We start from the raw sequence: 17,061 nt of genomic DNA, 5'->3' as shown, positions 1-17,061 counted from the left end.
TGGTATTTCAAGTAACACAAGCCCCATGAGACGCTTTCATAAATGACACTAAATGGGAACCGAACTTTCTGCAAAGCCACTAAGTACCTTCCAGTGGCAAATGTGATTAGAAGTGGCAATTGAGAAAAGTGCCAATGCCTTTCTGAAGTAGTAAATAACCTGACCGCTTCGAGATTCAGTTCTTGCCCACTTCAACAAGCTAGACAGAATCAGATCTGCTCAACACCTGAATGAGAGACTCCAGCAAGGGTCCTTGATATTTGTAGGTATTCAAAGGAAAGCCCATCTTTAACATGAATCAGCCAAACAGTCAGTTTGGTGCATACGCTCAGCAGCAAATAGTGAGGGATCCCAGGGCACCCAGCTGAATCTGTATGTGCGAGGGGGCACGCAGAGAGATGAGCAACGGGGATCCGCGTCCCACGCACGCACGTGGGATCAGCTCTCCTTTCCTTCCACCTTTTACTTCTTTCCACCAAATGTGTAAATTTAACTTTTCTCCTGCTCCAAACCCTCAGGACCCATCTTCCCCAGCAGTTTTGCCCCTTTCCACTTAAGTCTGCAACTGTACAAATTTATTTTTCTCCCTTTTGGCTTCCAAGTCCCTCCATGCTGTAACTTTGGGAGCCACCTGAAAACAAAATACGCATCACTGCTTATAATCCCAAACTGGAAGAATTATGACCGATTGCAACACAGGTCCAAAAAGGATCATCAAATCTGTCAAGCTTTACATCTAGCCAAAGGGCACTAGGAAAGAATTACTTTCTAAAAAATAATTTCTAGGTCAAAACAAGCCAGTTGCAGACAATTTAAGCTTTGCAAACATTTGTTACGTATAGATGCCAATTTAATCTCACCTGCCATTTGCTGGGTCCCATTTATCTTTGGTTGAAATACGGAAACATGAACCTCAGACACTTTATCTGAAGCAGCTTTTTTCAAGCTCTAGTCCTTTGGCTTTGAGAAGCTCAGACTCGACGTATCCGAAGAGCTCCCTCCGCAGCAAGATCTGCCTCTAGTTTTCACATCTGCCAAGTGCTTTGCCTGCCAAAAAGCAGCACCACGGGGACACAAGCTGGCGTAACTTCAGAGAGGAGCTCCTTGGAGGTCGCACCTGAACAACTCCTCCCCGATGCTGCTGCTGCAGAGGGCACTTGGTCCTCCCCAACCACGGACCCTACTTGGTCTAATGGGGACCAAAACACCACAGCTAGGCTAAAGGCTCTGACTAAAAATAGCAGTATCTGGACAAATTTTAATACTCTCTTATGCTGGCAATCATATATAAGATCTAATGAACTCTTCTGGCCTTAAATAGTTGAGAAGCAGGAAATGTTCCCCACGCAGCAAGCTGGATGCACTCTGACTTCTGGACACAAACTCCTATTCATTCTGGACTGGCGTCTGGCAGTAGAAAGGCATTTGATCTCTTGTCATTAGTTGGAAGCAAGTAAAAATATTTACTGATTTTAATAAAGCAACTTGTGCCTGCATCAAGAAGGCTCCTCCACCTACTGAAGTTATCCATTGGCCAGAACTAAGCATTTCTCAAGTAACTGAGCTCATGCACACACAGACTCTTGAGCTTGGGGACTTCTGTCTTGGTTTAATGCTGTTACATAAACAATATAGTGAAAAGAATTTTAATGGCATTTTTATTGATGGAGTTCCATTAACATTACATGGGCTGTTGTACTAACTGGGACTTATGAAGGCCAATAAAACAACAAAGCAGACTTTCTAATTGCCAAACAACCAAATAAATGTACAGTGAATGCACTGCTTGTTGGGTTAAAGATTAAACAGGGCCTGGAAGCAAGGATAATGAGATATTACAAGCAAGCCTTTATACAATTAACCATTCCTTCCAGGGTGCCTTTTCCTCCAGGGGATAATACAGCCAGAGCAGCTGAAAAGGTTTTACTTTTATTTGCAGGAGAATAGGGGAGGACTTGGTGGGCACATTTTTATTCCACCGTGCCTTCTTATGGCCCAATTAAGGACAAAACCATACCAAGGAAAATACTGCAGAACAGAGCAGGTGCTCTGGGAGACAGCAGGTGTATTTTTCCCTATACAAATAGACAGAAAAGCAGAAAAACAAACTGAGAAAACTACCAACTTCCCCCAAGCAGAGGTCAAGGGCAACTCTGCCAGAGAAGACTGGAAAGTGCTAGGGAGTTAAGAGCGTGGGGCCACTTGGAACAGCTTTATATTTACAACACAGAGGAGAAATGCTGAAAGCCATTGCCTGCACCTACTGATGGCGACCAAACACATCCACTCTCAAGGAAACAAGAGTCTATCTACCCTTGGGGTAAGTGGCCATTCCTCCGCAGATCAGAGACCCAAAACTGCATGACAATTGTAGCTGAGTGTTCCCACTCCCACCCGCAAGACTTAATTTTGCCTGGTGCCATTTATTCCTAGAATACACAAATCGCCAGCATTGCCTACCGCTCTCACGGGGCAGCGTACGTGGCGAGGACACCAGCACACCAACACTCTGCTGTTCAACAGGCAGCCAAAGAGCTTACTAGGAACACACTAAGGAACTATTTTGTGGGCTGCGATCCAGAGGATCAGGTTTTTTTTAACCTCCTTAGGTGTTCCTCTGCGACCAAACCACATTTCACAATTTGCAGCATCACAGAAAGTTACAAGTCTACAGCCCAGCAAAGTATTCCCTTCCCTGTTCTAATACTAGAAGCCTGAAAAGACCAACCAGTTTGTGCTGATCTTGCTTGACCTACGAGTCGCTGTAGCTGGAAGCAGGTTTAACTCAACGAACGGGGGACCGTTCCCTCACCTGCGTAGGCATTTGCCTGCTGCAGCAGTTCGGTACACGCGTGCACATCGGCAAAAGCTCGGATTCCAAGGCAGTTCGTGGGATGGAGCTGGGACTGAAGAAAGTCGCAGCAGTTTTTTCTAACATCCATCAATTGCAATAAACTAGCAGCTGGCAACAAAACCTGCAAAGGCAAGAAAGGGGAATTAGACTTAACAACAAAGAAAGTTTGATTCGCAGCTTGCTCGAATTAGATGCAATTCCCCTTCAGACAGGGACACATCCCCATGGGGTACCAGAAGGAAGGTTAAAGTTTTAGCACTATGTGTATGCAAAAGATCCCAATCCGTGCTCCGAGAGCTGGAAACGGTTATCCCACGCTGGTCTAAAAGTGGAGCTCTTCTCCTCACATCTTCTCCCCACAAGACCTCAAGGCAGGTAAAGGCAGGACAAAACACAAGCAACCACAGATACACCTGAATTTCTGGCTTTGCTGCGGATGGGTCCTGCACACAGATTTTTATTTTGGTTTTTTCCCTGAAGAGCTTATGTTCTTTATATGCATTACCATCACATTCAAAGCCCATAGCAGCCCAGCATTCCTCAAAACCTTGAACTTTCTTATTGCCAACAAAACCGTGTTGGCTTGTGAGCAGGGTGCCCAAACTGCCAGGTAAGAGAGGGAGTTCACAGAAGCTCAAGCAGGTTTTGGTGACAGCAAGGCCCTCAGGAAAGATGGGGCCAACTATTCAAATCAACAGCCCTCATTTTCACTCACACAAAATGCTGCAGACGCTTGCGGTTCATGACTGCATCATCTGAAAATGAGGTACTGCTTTGTATCTACAAAACCAAGTGCAGAAAAGGGAGACAGAAATGGATCAGGAATGCGACATCTGCTGGAAAAACCACCTTTGAGGCCAGTGAGTGGGACGGGAAACAGAAAATACAGTCGGTTGGGATGTTACAGCCCGTGACATCAGCTACTTCCTTTCTTATGTCGTACAGCAATTGCAGATGTGTCTTATCCCAGCTCTTCCGTAGCTCTGGCTGCTTCACACATGTCCTTCTAACTGGGCATCTGTGCTCACCATCTCAGCACAGATTTCCGGAAAATTATTTCCGACTCAAAAAAACCAAGCGGCTGTTAAACAAAACAAATAGGTTAACAGCATTCGCCTCCCTGGACCTTGATGGCAGGGAGAGGAAAAAGATGTCCCCTCCCCTGTCCCTACCCACTCGTCCCCAGTCCCGTTCCACATCAGGACAGGACACTCACAACCTGCCCCAGGTCTTTTCTAAGCCGCTGACACATTTCAGCTGCAGCCTAGCTATATGGTGTCTGACTGCTGCCAAGCAGCCGCATCAACAGGCAACGATAAAAAAAAAACCAACTCAATTAACCTGGGAGCCCATTTTGGCCCAAGCCTCTTGATGCCAGGAGGAGATAGTTTGCGGTTTTGATTAAATCAAGGTAGCAATGCTCTCCCATTTTTGAAACCTAGCTGTGAACCACTTTCTTTCTAGCTGAACCATCTCCTTCTATCAGCAGAAAGGTGAGCACCTGAGCTGCATAAGGGTTGTGGGTAAAGAAATCAGACTCTCTGCAAACCATCTCTGGCCATATACCAGCCAGAGCTTCCTCCAGGCACCCCCCATCCATCCAGCGTGCATGCTGCAAATGCAGGTGGGCTGCTTACCTTGAGTGTTTTGGGATATTGCCTCCAAAACAGAAGGTACTCACTACCATCACTAATACCCTCACGCTACAGCCCCCTGGACAGCCTAGTACTGCTATTAAGGCCTCGTGCTGGCTTGAGAGGGCAACGTAGAAGGAGCCTTACACCACTGCAGTTATTGGGAAAGGGGCGTTATCATATAATACTTTTCAGAAGTAGGATATAAATAGCCTATCAGGAGATGAGTGGATTTTCTCTTTCTTATTTCCCAGCTGAACGTCTCGCCACTCATCTTGTTTTTACCAGGGAAAGCAAAAAGCAAGCAAAGGATATCCGCTAGCACAAAGTCTGTTTCCTTTAGAAATAACAAGAGGAAATGCCCTGCCTAAACATGCAGCAGGACCAAACTGCAACCCCATTAATATCCAGGCAAGTTACTCGCTTGGGTGTGGATTTGGCTCTTAATATTTGAACTCCAACCACCGCGAACGATTTACAGAGAGCTGGCTTCTCTACCAGATTGGCCTCCATACCAAAGCCCAATCGTCTTTTGAAACTATATCAAAATTTTCTGCTATTATTACTGAGACTGACTTCTTTGCTAAATAAGTTACATCCAGAACCTCAGGTATGGGGGGGTGAGGGGGATATATATATATATATAGCCATAACCATCTAGTTTGCAAGCTGTGTTCTCTCACTCTGTACACTCTGTACCAATCTCAAGTTTTACACAACATTGCCTGTGCAATTAAATACTTTCATAAACCTTTGATGTCTCTGAACCGGGAACATCTTTCAGCCAAAAGTGCTCCGAGTTGCTGTAAGGTTCATTCAATAGGCAGGGCATTAACGCTGGACTTCAGAGATGGGGTTTAGTTCCCTGCTCTGACAGAGCCCTCCAGGTAACCTTGGCCAAAAGTTAACCTACACCATTCCTCCTCTGCAAAACTGGAAGAGGAGCATTTCCCCAAGGCAGAGGATGTATTAAAGCTTATAAGCAGCTTTGACAATTTAGTCAAAGCAGAAGCCAAATAAGAGTACTGGCTGTAATCCTCAGCAGCACATCCAGGGCCACAGCTGGGACTGCACATCTGCCCAAACGGGGAGACAGCTCCCAAGCACCCTCCCAGGGGAATCCGTGACCAGAGAGACAAGCAGATCGTGTGCTTGCAGGCAGGTTCAATGCTCAGTTTTAAATGAACAGCTCTAAACTGCACAAGTAGTGGAGATAAAACTACATTACTGTAATGTGGCTTTCCAGTGCAAGGCAGGCAATTAGGCTTTATCACTCCCCAGCTGCTACCAGGCAGTGCAGAGGGTGAACAACGGTGCTTCTACTTAAATGCTCCACCTGGGGTGAAATAGCCCAGGTGAAGGCATGTGTGACAGGATCGGGGACCACAAAACCTCTCCAGGACCAGGCATGAGAAGGACAAGGGATACAGGGGTGAGAGAGAAAACAGGAGAGCACCTGGCAGCTTCCCTCCTGATCTACCTTCTCCAACTTCACCGCACAGAGCAGATACACCGTCCCTTGGTTAAACAGTGGGATAAAAATGGGGAGACGCACCCACCGGGCACAGCATAGTCCTTGGTGCCACATCCACAAGTTTCTCCTCACCTTTCTATTAGGCCAATCCAATTTAAAAGACTTTTCATAAAGCCTACAAAGGGTCCCCAACCCATCTGCTGTAACACCCCGGAGAAGTCAGCCCTGCTGCTGGCCAGGGCTCTCCAGCATTCCAGGAGGGTGAGGCATGGCAAGGAGCTTTTGCTCCAGGGAGGAAGACAGCTCTGATTTATTGCATCTCCTAAACCTGAAGGCAGAAAGGCTCTCTGCCTCACCCTGGGCTTGCACCTACTATAGTTGCAGGTTTTGGAGTGAACAGGGGGAAGGGAGATGAACTGACCCACTTATCACCCCTTTATCATCAAAACTGCATCTGCCACAGACACTCTCCTTCCTTGTTGGGAAGTCCTAAGTCCCTCGGGAAAGCTGAGCTGCAGAAGCACACTTCTGAAAAGGAAATGCTACAGCTTCTAGCAAAGCTTTTTTCTCCTTTCTCAAGCCATTTTTTATTAAAATGACGATGTCTGCAAAGCTGGCAGTTTCAATATCTATTTCCTCCAGACAGCTGATCTCAGACTTCATTCTTTCTACGTGAGCCATATCTCAAGCTGCAGTAGTATAGGAGGACACGTCACACACGTAGTACGCTGCATCTCATTCGTAAGAATTTAATTGTGGAATCAGGTTAATCAGGACTTTTCCCAGGGAACCATTACAACCCTAATAGTAATGACTTTCTTAATTGGGAGGGTAATTCTCAGGCTGCCTGCAAGTAATTAAGTGCTATCAGTAAGGATGGGCGGGACACACTGAAGAGAGACGGTATTCACTGTCTACAGCCAGAGGTCCAGCTGTCTTCACTGCCTAGGAGAAGGCAGACTCCTAAATCTCCTCTTCGTTCAGCTCCTCTCAAGGACACCATGTTGAGCCTCTGCTCCATCGCCGGACTTTGCTCCCATCGCTCTTCACTGAGCTGGCAGGTTTGATACGAGCGTTGGAAAGCAAGCGGCAACGCAGCCAGTTCGGCTGCAAAATCAAGACCTAACTGAAAAATTCAAGGAACTGAGATGTTAAAACAGCCAGCTATTCCATACAGGTAGGGAACAGCAGGACCTCTGCTCTGTTTGACATGTGCATGTGGTTTCCATCGAAGCCAACCAGGGCTGCGCACCAGCATCTGTGAACTTCCCCAGGTTGCTGACTTTAGTTTTCCTCACTTTCACAGAAACTGCACGGCACAACTTCTTTCCAAATAAATTTATCAAGCTCTGCCTTCAAATGAATGAGAACTTTTTGTCATGCATATGAATCTTTACAGCCAACCTTGATGTGGGGTGCAACAGAAGAGGAACAGGAGAAGGCAGCAGGGACAAAAATCCCAGGATATTTTCCTGTGACTACAACATGACTGCAATGAAGACAGAAATTCCTCCTCTGCTCCATGCCTTCCAAACAAGTGGGAGGTTAAATCCCAAATGCGCGTTCAGAAGCAAAACACTGCTCGGCACAGAAGCCCCTTCTATCATCCATCACCCCTGAGCCCTCCTACTACTGCGCCGATATCGCCTTGAAATCTCACTCTGAAAATGAAGTTCCAACGCATAAAGCAGGATTGCATTTGTCAGGGCGATTCTCACCCACGTAACCCCAACGGAGTTAGAAGAGGGTATTCACTCCCACATGGGCTCGGTGCTCTCATTCATGGAGCTAGGGTGGACTGCAAAATCCCCTTTACCTGCACACTTGGGACGTACTGTTGAGGAGAAATTGCATGAACCCCCCCAGCAATCCACTGCACAGAAGATGACTGGAACTGACTGTACTGGCTTGACCCCTTGTACACACATCCTTCCTTACTTAAAAAAAAACCAAAACAAAACAACAAAAACCACTTTGTGCAACGAAACGACAATCAGCTACAAAAATACGTGCGTAGAAAAAAGAGTCTCACTTCCTGAACACCATACCAGCCTATAAAAGCAAAAAAGACAGGTTTCTGTCAGGAGAGAAACAACAAAAATACTGTAAAAAGGCCTCTTGTTGTGGAGTGCTGAGCACTGCTCAGCATTTGAGTACACTTGGGAACAGTCATCCTTACGCTCCACGTCACCTTTGCTGCTCATCTTTTTTCTCACTTCAGTTCTGCTCTCATTTTATTTTGCTTACTGACAAGATATTGTCTTTTCATTTATTCGCATGTTTTGGTAGCTTGGCTGCATCTGTTCACTTAATGCCATTTAGCAATCTCTTTTCCTGTAGTTTCTACAATGAAATTACCTGGCACCTATACCCAGAAATTGCTTTTTCCAGCTGCTCAAGAAGTCTGAAAAAAACCTTTAAAAATGCACCCTTGGCCTGCCAGAAAATCAGAGCGCATGACATGGCAATCAGAGCGCATGACCTCAGGAGATACCTCCTGGGAAAAGAAAAAGTCCCACCGTGCTCAAGCGAGACTGGGAAGCAACGTTGCTGAAACAACACAGACAGGCATCGGTGAGGCATCCTTCCAGACACAAAGCTGTGCAGCTGGAGGATGTGACGATGCAAGGACCAAACCTGCTCACTTCTTCCCCAGGCTGACATTGCTAATCCAAACCAGAGACTGCAAGGAGCTTAATATTTTGTTATTCATGTTGTTTGCCTTCACTGATGTGAACATTTCCAACAAATCACAGAATATGCTTTCCTGTAAACTTTCCTTCCTGTGGATGCAGGTGAATATTAATCTATATATGGCATTCTGTTCAGGGGTGAAACACCCAGAGACAGCAGGGAAATTTCTCTTTAAACTTTTTATCGGTTTCATCAGAAAATTATACTAAATTCCATAAAACATTTTCAGCATGGACATTTTTAACACATAATAAAATTTAAACTAGTCAGTTATTCTTGCATTAGATCAGCTTCATTTCTTAGCTCCCATGAATTAATTTACCTCCAGCCTAAAGCGTTACTCACAGAATTGTTGTTTAAATAAATCCCATAGTAAAAGGACCTGCTTTACTAGATTGGGAAAAAAACACCATGCCCGAACCTTAGCATTCACCAAACTTACTTATTTTAATCTCACTGTCTGAAAGGTGGAAGCCAAAATACAGACAGCGCTCTGACTTTAACTCTTTGTAATCCTTAAGCCACAGAAGGCAGGCTTTGGTCATGCTTTACTAAAAAGATAGCTTTCTGGTTGCTCAGAAAGGCAACATCTGGACTTCTTCATAGACCTTCGAGGTAGGTCTATGCTGCCGACGCACAGCAGGACCGAGCTGGCTCTCCAACCCGCTCCAGCTCCCGCGACGCCGCTTATACCCAGGTGCGGCTGTACTCGAGCACTGAAAAGCTCTCGTGGGAAAACAGCCAGGGCATGTGTAGTCACTTCAAGCAGGCTTCATTCAAGGCAGACTGACTGGGACCAGTACACCAGATGGTATCCTGAGCTCGGTGCATCCCACGTGCCGAGTGGGTGCTTCTGGGCCACCGAACAACCAGCAGCATGGAAGGAAAGCATACGTTTCAGGGAGCACGTGGGTACAGTCTTCACATTTCCCACAGGAAAAGAGACCAGCCTGAGCACGTATACATGTCATTTTTTCCTCCAGCAACAGAAGATCCCAGAGGTCCAAGGATCTCCACCCCAGTTCCCCACTGAAGTCGTGTTGTATCTCAGCTGCTGATGACCCTGACTATACACTGTAATTAAGCGTGGGTTACGCAGCAGACAGCTCATCCAAGCGACCCACCGTTGGGTTTGAGCCTCAGCTTCTCTGCTGTAATGGCACCTTGAAGGTCTCCTCGCTGCCGGTCCTCAGCCTCGCCGTAGGGCAACCAGGGTCCGCACTCCTACCAGTGTGACAACTGTCAGGTTGAGAGCATGCCAGAAAGTCAAGTTTATAAAACTAGAAGGGCAGAAGGGGCAAAAAAAGGCACCCGCAGACTTAGGTCATGAAGGATGGCACAGGGCTTGGCCTGCGAAGTGGAGATAGCTCAGGGTTTTGTCCAAGTTCCTGCGGGAAGAGCGACAGGTCAGCAAGAACCTGCACCCTCCCTGCGGGGCTGGAGCAGAAGAGCATGTCCCATCCACGGCAAGAACTTCGTTTCAAGCAGAACCCGTCTAATTTTACCACGGTAATTAGGTCAACAGAACTCACGCAGCAGCATTGTCCCGTCTCTCCAGCACTGCAGACACAGACTTGTTACCCTGACCAACGTCCAAGCCACAGGGAGGAAGACAACAGACTCAAAACTGCCGCTTGCAAAAAAAAAATGGAGACCAACCGAAAAGCACGTCCGCACGCGAGCTCCCAGCATCCCTTCCAGAAATCCGTGGCTAAGTGCGCAGCTGTTTTCTTACCACAAATACAAGCAGAGTCAAAGAAAAAGCTTTACCAGCAGCCACAGCCACGTGACACAGTGAAGCGCTCTCCTCCTGAGCATCCCGCTTTATCTGTAGGCTGCCTTTCAATTACTCTTTCCACTTCTGGACAAATATTTACCTCAAAGAAATTCAAGACGGAGCGCGCGCACACACACAAAAAAAGGAACAATGCCCTCATTTGAACAATATATTCCACTCAAAGCTCTGCCAAACAACTCAAACTACCCAGAAGAATTTAAAATCAGCCAGATTCCTCTGCCATGACCTTAAAACAACGTTTGACTTGCTGCTTGTTTGAGTCTATTTTGACCTTCGACAGACTGACCCACAAGTCAGCACAGCTTCTTGGAAGGCAAATGCCTGCTCTCATTATAAGAGCTCGACACAAAAGCTAAATGCAACATGACTTAAGCACGGGGAAAGCAGCGAAGTGCCTCAAGACTAAAGAGAGGCTCAAAGTAGCTCTTTTCAAGCTCAACCTTTTACTTTCTGCAGCCTGAAGAGATCACTCACCCCCAAAGGACCCGCGCCTTTGAGTTTCAAGCTTTTTACTTGGGTCTCCACGGGAGCCGCTGAACCAGACCTACCTGCACATTCTCTTCCGTGACCTCGATCTCGGCGGTGTAGATGTAATCAATCAGCTTCCTGAGGGTCTGCCCATCAACGTCTTTTATCTCAATCTTCTTGGCTTTACTTTCAGACATGTCTCCTGAAATTCATTTCAAAAGGACAGTTAGAGTTGGCTTTGCAGGACGTAGTCACAGGCCCTTGCTCCCCACACATCCAGCACATCCTCCTGGTATCTGACTAAAAGACTGCCCTGACACGATCCCTGACCATCAAAGGACAACCAGCGAGATTCCCAGAAGCCTCCTAATGCCACCTAACATCTCAACATTTGAAGACACTACTGTAAAATAAGTCAATAGATGCAACAAGCTCACCTTCTTGCCAGAAAAGAACCTGCCATGGTTCACCTGCATTCAAACACATATAGGGGCTAAAAAACCCACCCAGTATGACCCTCAACCACGTCTCAGCACAGGGACAGACTCAAAGAGACTGTGGACAAGTCTTAGGAGGGCTTTTTAAAAACATATATATTTTATATATTTATTAAAATATTTTTTAAAAAATTTATATATATAAGTGTAGATGAGTAAGTTGCAACAGCTAAGTTAGGGTGCTTTGAGGTATACCCTACAATAAAAGCAAGGCAGCATTACCCTCTTTCTTTAGGAAGAGCCTGAAACCTGCTGAGGAAAACAAGCACACGAGCCAGCAGTTACATCCAGTGTGCTGCAAGCTTCTCTCCTAAATTACCCTGCTGTAACCTGTCCGCACAGTTACACTTTATACAAAGCATCTGTGCAGAAAACTGTATTTCCCCTCTCTCACCTTCCCAACCTCACACCTCAGAGGCAAGGCAGCCTTTGGATCCAAAGTGTATCCTTTCTCCAAATACATAACTTAAAAAAAAAAACAACCAAAAAAAAACCCCCACAAAAAACAGCAAACATGCAGAACTAGAGCAATAACTTCCCCTACGGATATCCTATCTGTGTAAAAGCCTATACATGAACCAGTAATTTATGTGCACCCTCCTCACCACCGTTGTGGCCAACGCTCTGCAGGCACCATACCCACATAGTCGGTGCATAACAGGAACACGTCAAGCATCAAAAGCGTGCTGTGGGGAGGAGGAGGAAGGGCTCCCCGGGGCCCTTCCATCATCCATGCACGCGGTGACCTCACCCAGGTTTTAATCACCAAGATCTTGAGGAACCACACAAAAGAAAGAACAAACTCCCAGGCAGAAGGAAAGCAGTAAGTGAAAAAACAAAGCTGAACAAAGCAGAGCATGAAGAAGTGTCAATTCTTAAACCTGGGCATGAATAATCACTACCTGAGAAATCTGGTGACTCAGTATTGCTGTGGGATTAAGAGGAAAAATAGTTCCTGCAGCCTATGGGAGAAGTAATTACAGCCTACATCTCCGTACAGCGTGCGACAAGACGCGGCTGGGTACATTAAGTGCACAGCACAGAGTCAGATGCTAAAGGGGGTCCAAGCCTGAGCAAAATCTGGATCCTGGAAATTGAACGTTGCAGGCTTCGCTTACGCCAATAAGGAGGCGAATAACAGGAGCAGGGTCAGACCATAAGTATTAGAAGAGCCAACAACGTCCCAAGGGAAATGTAGACTGAAATAATATTTGCCCCAAATTCAATTTTTAAAATTAAATAATAAAATGTTCTTCAGAGAAATCCATGAATGCAAACGTAGATGTACAAAGGGATAAATGACCTACATTTGGGAGGCCTTCAAAACAGGCAGGACTTTTTAATTGACAAAATAAATGTCAGCTCTTTCACACGCTTCCTCCCCCACAAAAAAAAAAAAAACATCTCCAGAGATGAGAGGGGTCTTTCTGAGAACAGCCCGGTCCCCATCAGCCCGTAAGGAGCACCCAGCCGGACATCACCGGCACGGCAAGGGGCGAGCGGAGCAGCCGGTGCCCTGCCGCCTTCGCCGGGAGCACACGGGGCAGAGGGGGGGCTCGGATGCACGGACCCGTGAGATCGATGCAGGAATAGCTTGGAGGGACCGATCCGATAACATCATCTGTCTTTGCGGCGTTCATGTGACACAGGCAACAAAAATAAAGGCTGTGTGGGCTCCCACACCCACCAGCAAGCTGCCAGCCCTGCATACTAATAGCCCGCGCTGCCTCTGCTCTGCCAACAGCCCAGCACGCGATGGGAAAGGAGAGTTTTGTGGGCTGTGCCCCACGGTCGGATGGGAAAGGAGAGTTTTGTGGGCTGTGCCCCACGGTCGGATGGGACCCGACCCCTCCAGCCGCTCTGGCGTGACGGAGCGCCTGCCGCTCGGCAGACGGTGATGCTCTGGACGCGTCTCTAACGCTGAGGAGCGAGGAAGGACCCGAAGACCCCGCAAGCGAACCAGGGCAGGGGTTGGAGCAGATCAGGAGCGGGCAATAAGCTGCCCCCTCCTCCGAGCGCAGAGCCAAGGCAAACGCAGCCTCTAAAGCACGGTGGGTCAATTCAGGCGTCTCATCCCACACGCCTTCAGGAAAAGAAAACCTCACGCCTTAAAGCCCGCAAAACCCAACCCCTAGGATGTCTTTCTTAAGTCAGACTCGAGCCTTACCCGATACCTTAATTACAGAATAATTCAAAGCACTAGCGTCATCTCTCTACGTAAGGGCTGTGCTGAGAAAGGGCTGCACAGACCCCAACCCCGCACCGCCGCGGTCGGGCAGACACGAGGGGCAGGGTCGGAGGGAGAAAAGGCAGGTAAAAAAACCCAGGCAGAGTGGCTCCAAGCAGACCCTCTTTAGGGGACAGACTTTGCAGACACCAGCCCCTGGCGAAGGCAAGCCCTCTGGCATCACGCTCAACACCCAGCGGTGCTTTCTCCATCCCCCTTTGCTCACGAGGGCAGGGAGAGAGCAGAGCTCTCCCGCTTTGTCGCAAGATGAACTAGAGTTAAAACTGCAGCAGCTCGCGGTGCCTTGTTTACCCAGCACAGCAGCTTGCCCTGCCTCCTACGTACTGCGCTGCAGGGAGGCTTCCCAGTGCACAGCTACAGCTTTTCTTGTTTCTTAAATCAGAGACGTGCTGAAGGAGAATACGAGCGCATTGGATACCAAAACCACAGCCTCTCACACGTGGGGCGAGCGCTTTGAAGCGGCGTGCAAGACCCGCAAGGGAGGTTTCTGCGTTGCTGCCTCCTCCTTCGGCGCTTCTGAAGTTTCCCCAGGTATCTCACAGGAGCAGTCCTAGCAGCATCACTGAAATATCCGTTAACCTTTCTGAATTGATCGTGTTTTCTTCTAAACGGACAGAAATTACTGTCCCCAATCATCCCCACCGAACGGTGCCAACAAGGACCAGCCACCATCCAAAATGCTCCAGAAAGCCAGTTTGGGAAGGGACACGCAGTTAGGAGGTGCTGGGTCCCAGCAGTGGCAGTCACAAACAGAAGATGTGCCTGCTTATTTTCAGACTTCCCAAGGCTATTTCAAATAGGAACGCCTAACCAGAAGACCCTAAATGGTTTAGGAAAGACCCCACTGTCATTACAAGGTCATTCACGAGTCCAAAGTCAGGCCCAACCTACGGGGACAGGGGCTGCAGAGCAAGCGTCAGGCGGAGGTGGATGAGCTGCAGGTCTCGGTTTGGTTCCCACCGTTCACAGCTTTATACTGATCGTTCTCTACCACGTGGCTGCCGGCACTGCTGGGGTACCCCTCCGGCTCCCCGCACCCCCAAAAAGCGGCTCAGCGCACACACAAGCAGCCGCTGCCCAGTCCTGCAAACACCCGCACGGTGCGGCTTGCACCCCCAGCCACTGGGCTGCATCAATGATGTGCAATGCAAAAAAACCAAAAAACCAAAAAAACAAAAACAAAAACAAAATAATCCAAGCCACAACAACCAACCGAGGTTCAAGCCGTGATTTTAAAACACCCCCGGTCCGGAGAGCGAACCACCGACCACACAGCTGGAAGGAGATCGTGCGCTCTGTTTTTGCAAGAGGGAGATCCAGACTTTCGAAATTCGGGGCTAGCTAGATGGAAAGCAAAGGGAGAACTGGTCCGTGCCTGACCCGCTGCCCCCGGGGATGGGCAGCTGCCGAGGCTGTCACCCAGGGGAGCTGCCGAGCCGGCCACGTGAGAGCGGTTAGCTGATTACTGTTTAACTCGCGGTGTGAGGGATTACACGGCCCGGAGAATTCCTGCACGGAAAAACGAGCAGCCCCGCACCACTGCCTTCCCGCTCAGATGACCTCTAAGGATCAGAGGGGTTGGGGTTTTTTCCCCAATATTTTTTTTTTCTTTTTTAAACCTCTCATCAGGAACGAGCATCCCAAGCACTCGCAAGTCCTCCTCGAGGTGCCCTGCGGGAACGGTTGCCTCTGAGCAGCGTTTGCTCCTCTGCCTCACCACCGCGGCCAGTACTTCCACGGCGCAGCACCAGTGCCCTAGAAAACACAAACGCTCCCCACCTTAGCTCACCACGCTGATAAAGCCACCACGGCGAACCTCACATCTCATCTCGCGTTCGGATGTCTGTTTACACCTGAGGTTCTTTCCCTGTCTCCGCTGCAGAAGGGAAGAAAGCTTCCCAAATGACAAGCTTTTTCCTCAGAAATGCTGTGTTCTGCTTCCAGTAAAGCAAATAAAAGGAGGTCTAATCTCAAGGCTTTTACAAGGAAGAAGCAACCCCTAGACCACAGGCAAAGGAACGTGAAAGAGGGCCAAAACCTCCAAACCTCGTTTACCCTGAAGCTGACGGATGGTAACAACCATTCCCTGGAGCGTGCAATCATTTTCTTCGTATTTGGTTAAGTCAGTTCCTATCCTGGAAAGGAGGGCAAGGAAAATGAAGGGAGCTAAGGAGCTCCTGACCAGACTAATTTTACTAGAATGACTTAAATAAGCTGGTCACTCCCCTACCCGGGGATTGGCACAGGTTTTTTTGCTGGGCACAGCCTCCAAAGGGCACCTGCTATAGGAATCAGGCGATCAGAGCAAGAATTTAGTCCTCTCCTTCTCTTCACACGGAGGTTGCATCTGCCATTACCAAAATACACCAGGCTGCAGCAACGCACCCTGCAAAAAGGCAGGGCTGCTAAAACACACTGGGATCAAGAGAACAACGGTGTTATTTCGGGCAGCAGCAAAAAGTGCCACGGGAGATTAAACATCCGTGACTGCAAATCAGCATCAGCAGGGCTGAGCCTTGAAACTACAACTCCTGTGCCAGCAACTTCTTTGATGTGCACCATGAACATTTCGGGCACTGCACACGTGCTTGATGTTAATGATGTGTTTTCATGACCTAAGGTCTTGTTCGGGGGGGGGAGAAAAAACCAACCCAAAAAACCCTGAGACAAACCTCACAGTAATAACCTTCCTGTGACTCTCATGCTACCCACTCACCCCACACCCATACAACCACCCCATACCCATATACCATGCCTCGAGGAATTAGTCAAGGATGACCAGCATCATCCATCAGGTGTAGCAAACCGCAGACCTAACCATACTGCTTCTCTCCCGAAGAAACCCTTTCCTCGCTGGCCGTGCCTACTGCCTGTGCTGCAGCTCCTGCCAGAGACACAGCCAAAAGCCTCTGGGTTTGCAATGGCCCGTTCAACCCACGTACAGCGTCTGGTGTCAAGAAGAGTACCTGTAAACATCGCACAAAAATAAGGGCTGCAGGCCGCAAGGACCACGCGGTGGGCTTCCATCTCCACAGTTTCGGCCACAATCACCACATCACAGAGGAGCCGCTTGCTGGAAAAACACCAGAAAAGACAAAGATCATTTCAGAACTCCTGGTCAGGCAAAAAGCTACATCGGTATATCCTGAAAAAGTAAGCAGAAGACCCGCCATTACAGACAAGGCACCTGAGCTTCTGCCAAATCCCAGTGGAGGGTCCTCTAGTCCTTCAGCTACCAGCTCCTGTCAGTGTTTGCCTACAACACAAAGCCTGGATCCTCCTGATGCTGCAGCCCTGCCTGTGGTTCTGCTTTTCCCAGAAAAAAAAACCATCTGCAAGCCAAACTAGGCATACGTGCTGCTGAAGAAGAGATGGGTAAGGGGCTCCTTCCATC

At 48.1% G+C, this 17,061-nt stretch overlaps 1 protein-coding gene across 6 annotated transcripts in view; it reads right to left on the bottom strand.

Annotated features, from left to right (window-relative positions):
• KLHL3 (kelch like family member 3) overlaps positions 1-17,061 on the bottom strand; it is a 56,282-nt gene that overhangs the window by 22,739 nt on the left and 16,482 nt on the right. For 2 of the 6 annotated variants that reach the window (XM_049829342.1, XM_049829343.1), the window contains exons 3-5: positions 16,634-16,740; positions 11,003-11,124; positions 2,813-2,975 (exon numbers count right to left, since the gene is read on the bottom strand). In XM_049829342.1, the coding sequence (XP_049685299.1) occupies positions 2,813-2,975; positions 11,003-11,124; positions 16,634-16,740 (392 nt within the window). Of the gene's footprint in view, positions 1-2,812; positions 2,976-11,002; positions 11,125-15,713; positions 15,734-16,633; positions 16,741-16,833; positions 16,892-17,061 lie in introns of those variants that run through there. The other 4 variants (XM_049829345.1, XM_049829347.1, XM_049829344.1 and 1 more) reach the window with 4 other exon arrangements.

Source organism: Accipiter gentilis, chromosome 26, assembly GCF_929443795.1.
Source record: "Accipiter gentilis chromosome 26, bAccGen1.1, whole genome shotgun sequence".
Lineage (NCBI taxonomy): Eukaryota > Metazoa > Chordata > Aves > Accipitriformes > Accipitridae > Astur > Astur gentilis.
Note: the sequence above shows the minus strand (reverse complement) of the source record. Positions and strands in the feature narration are given on the sequence as shown.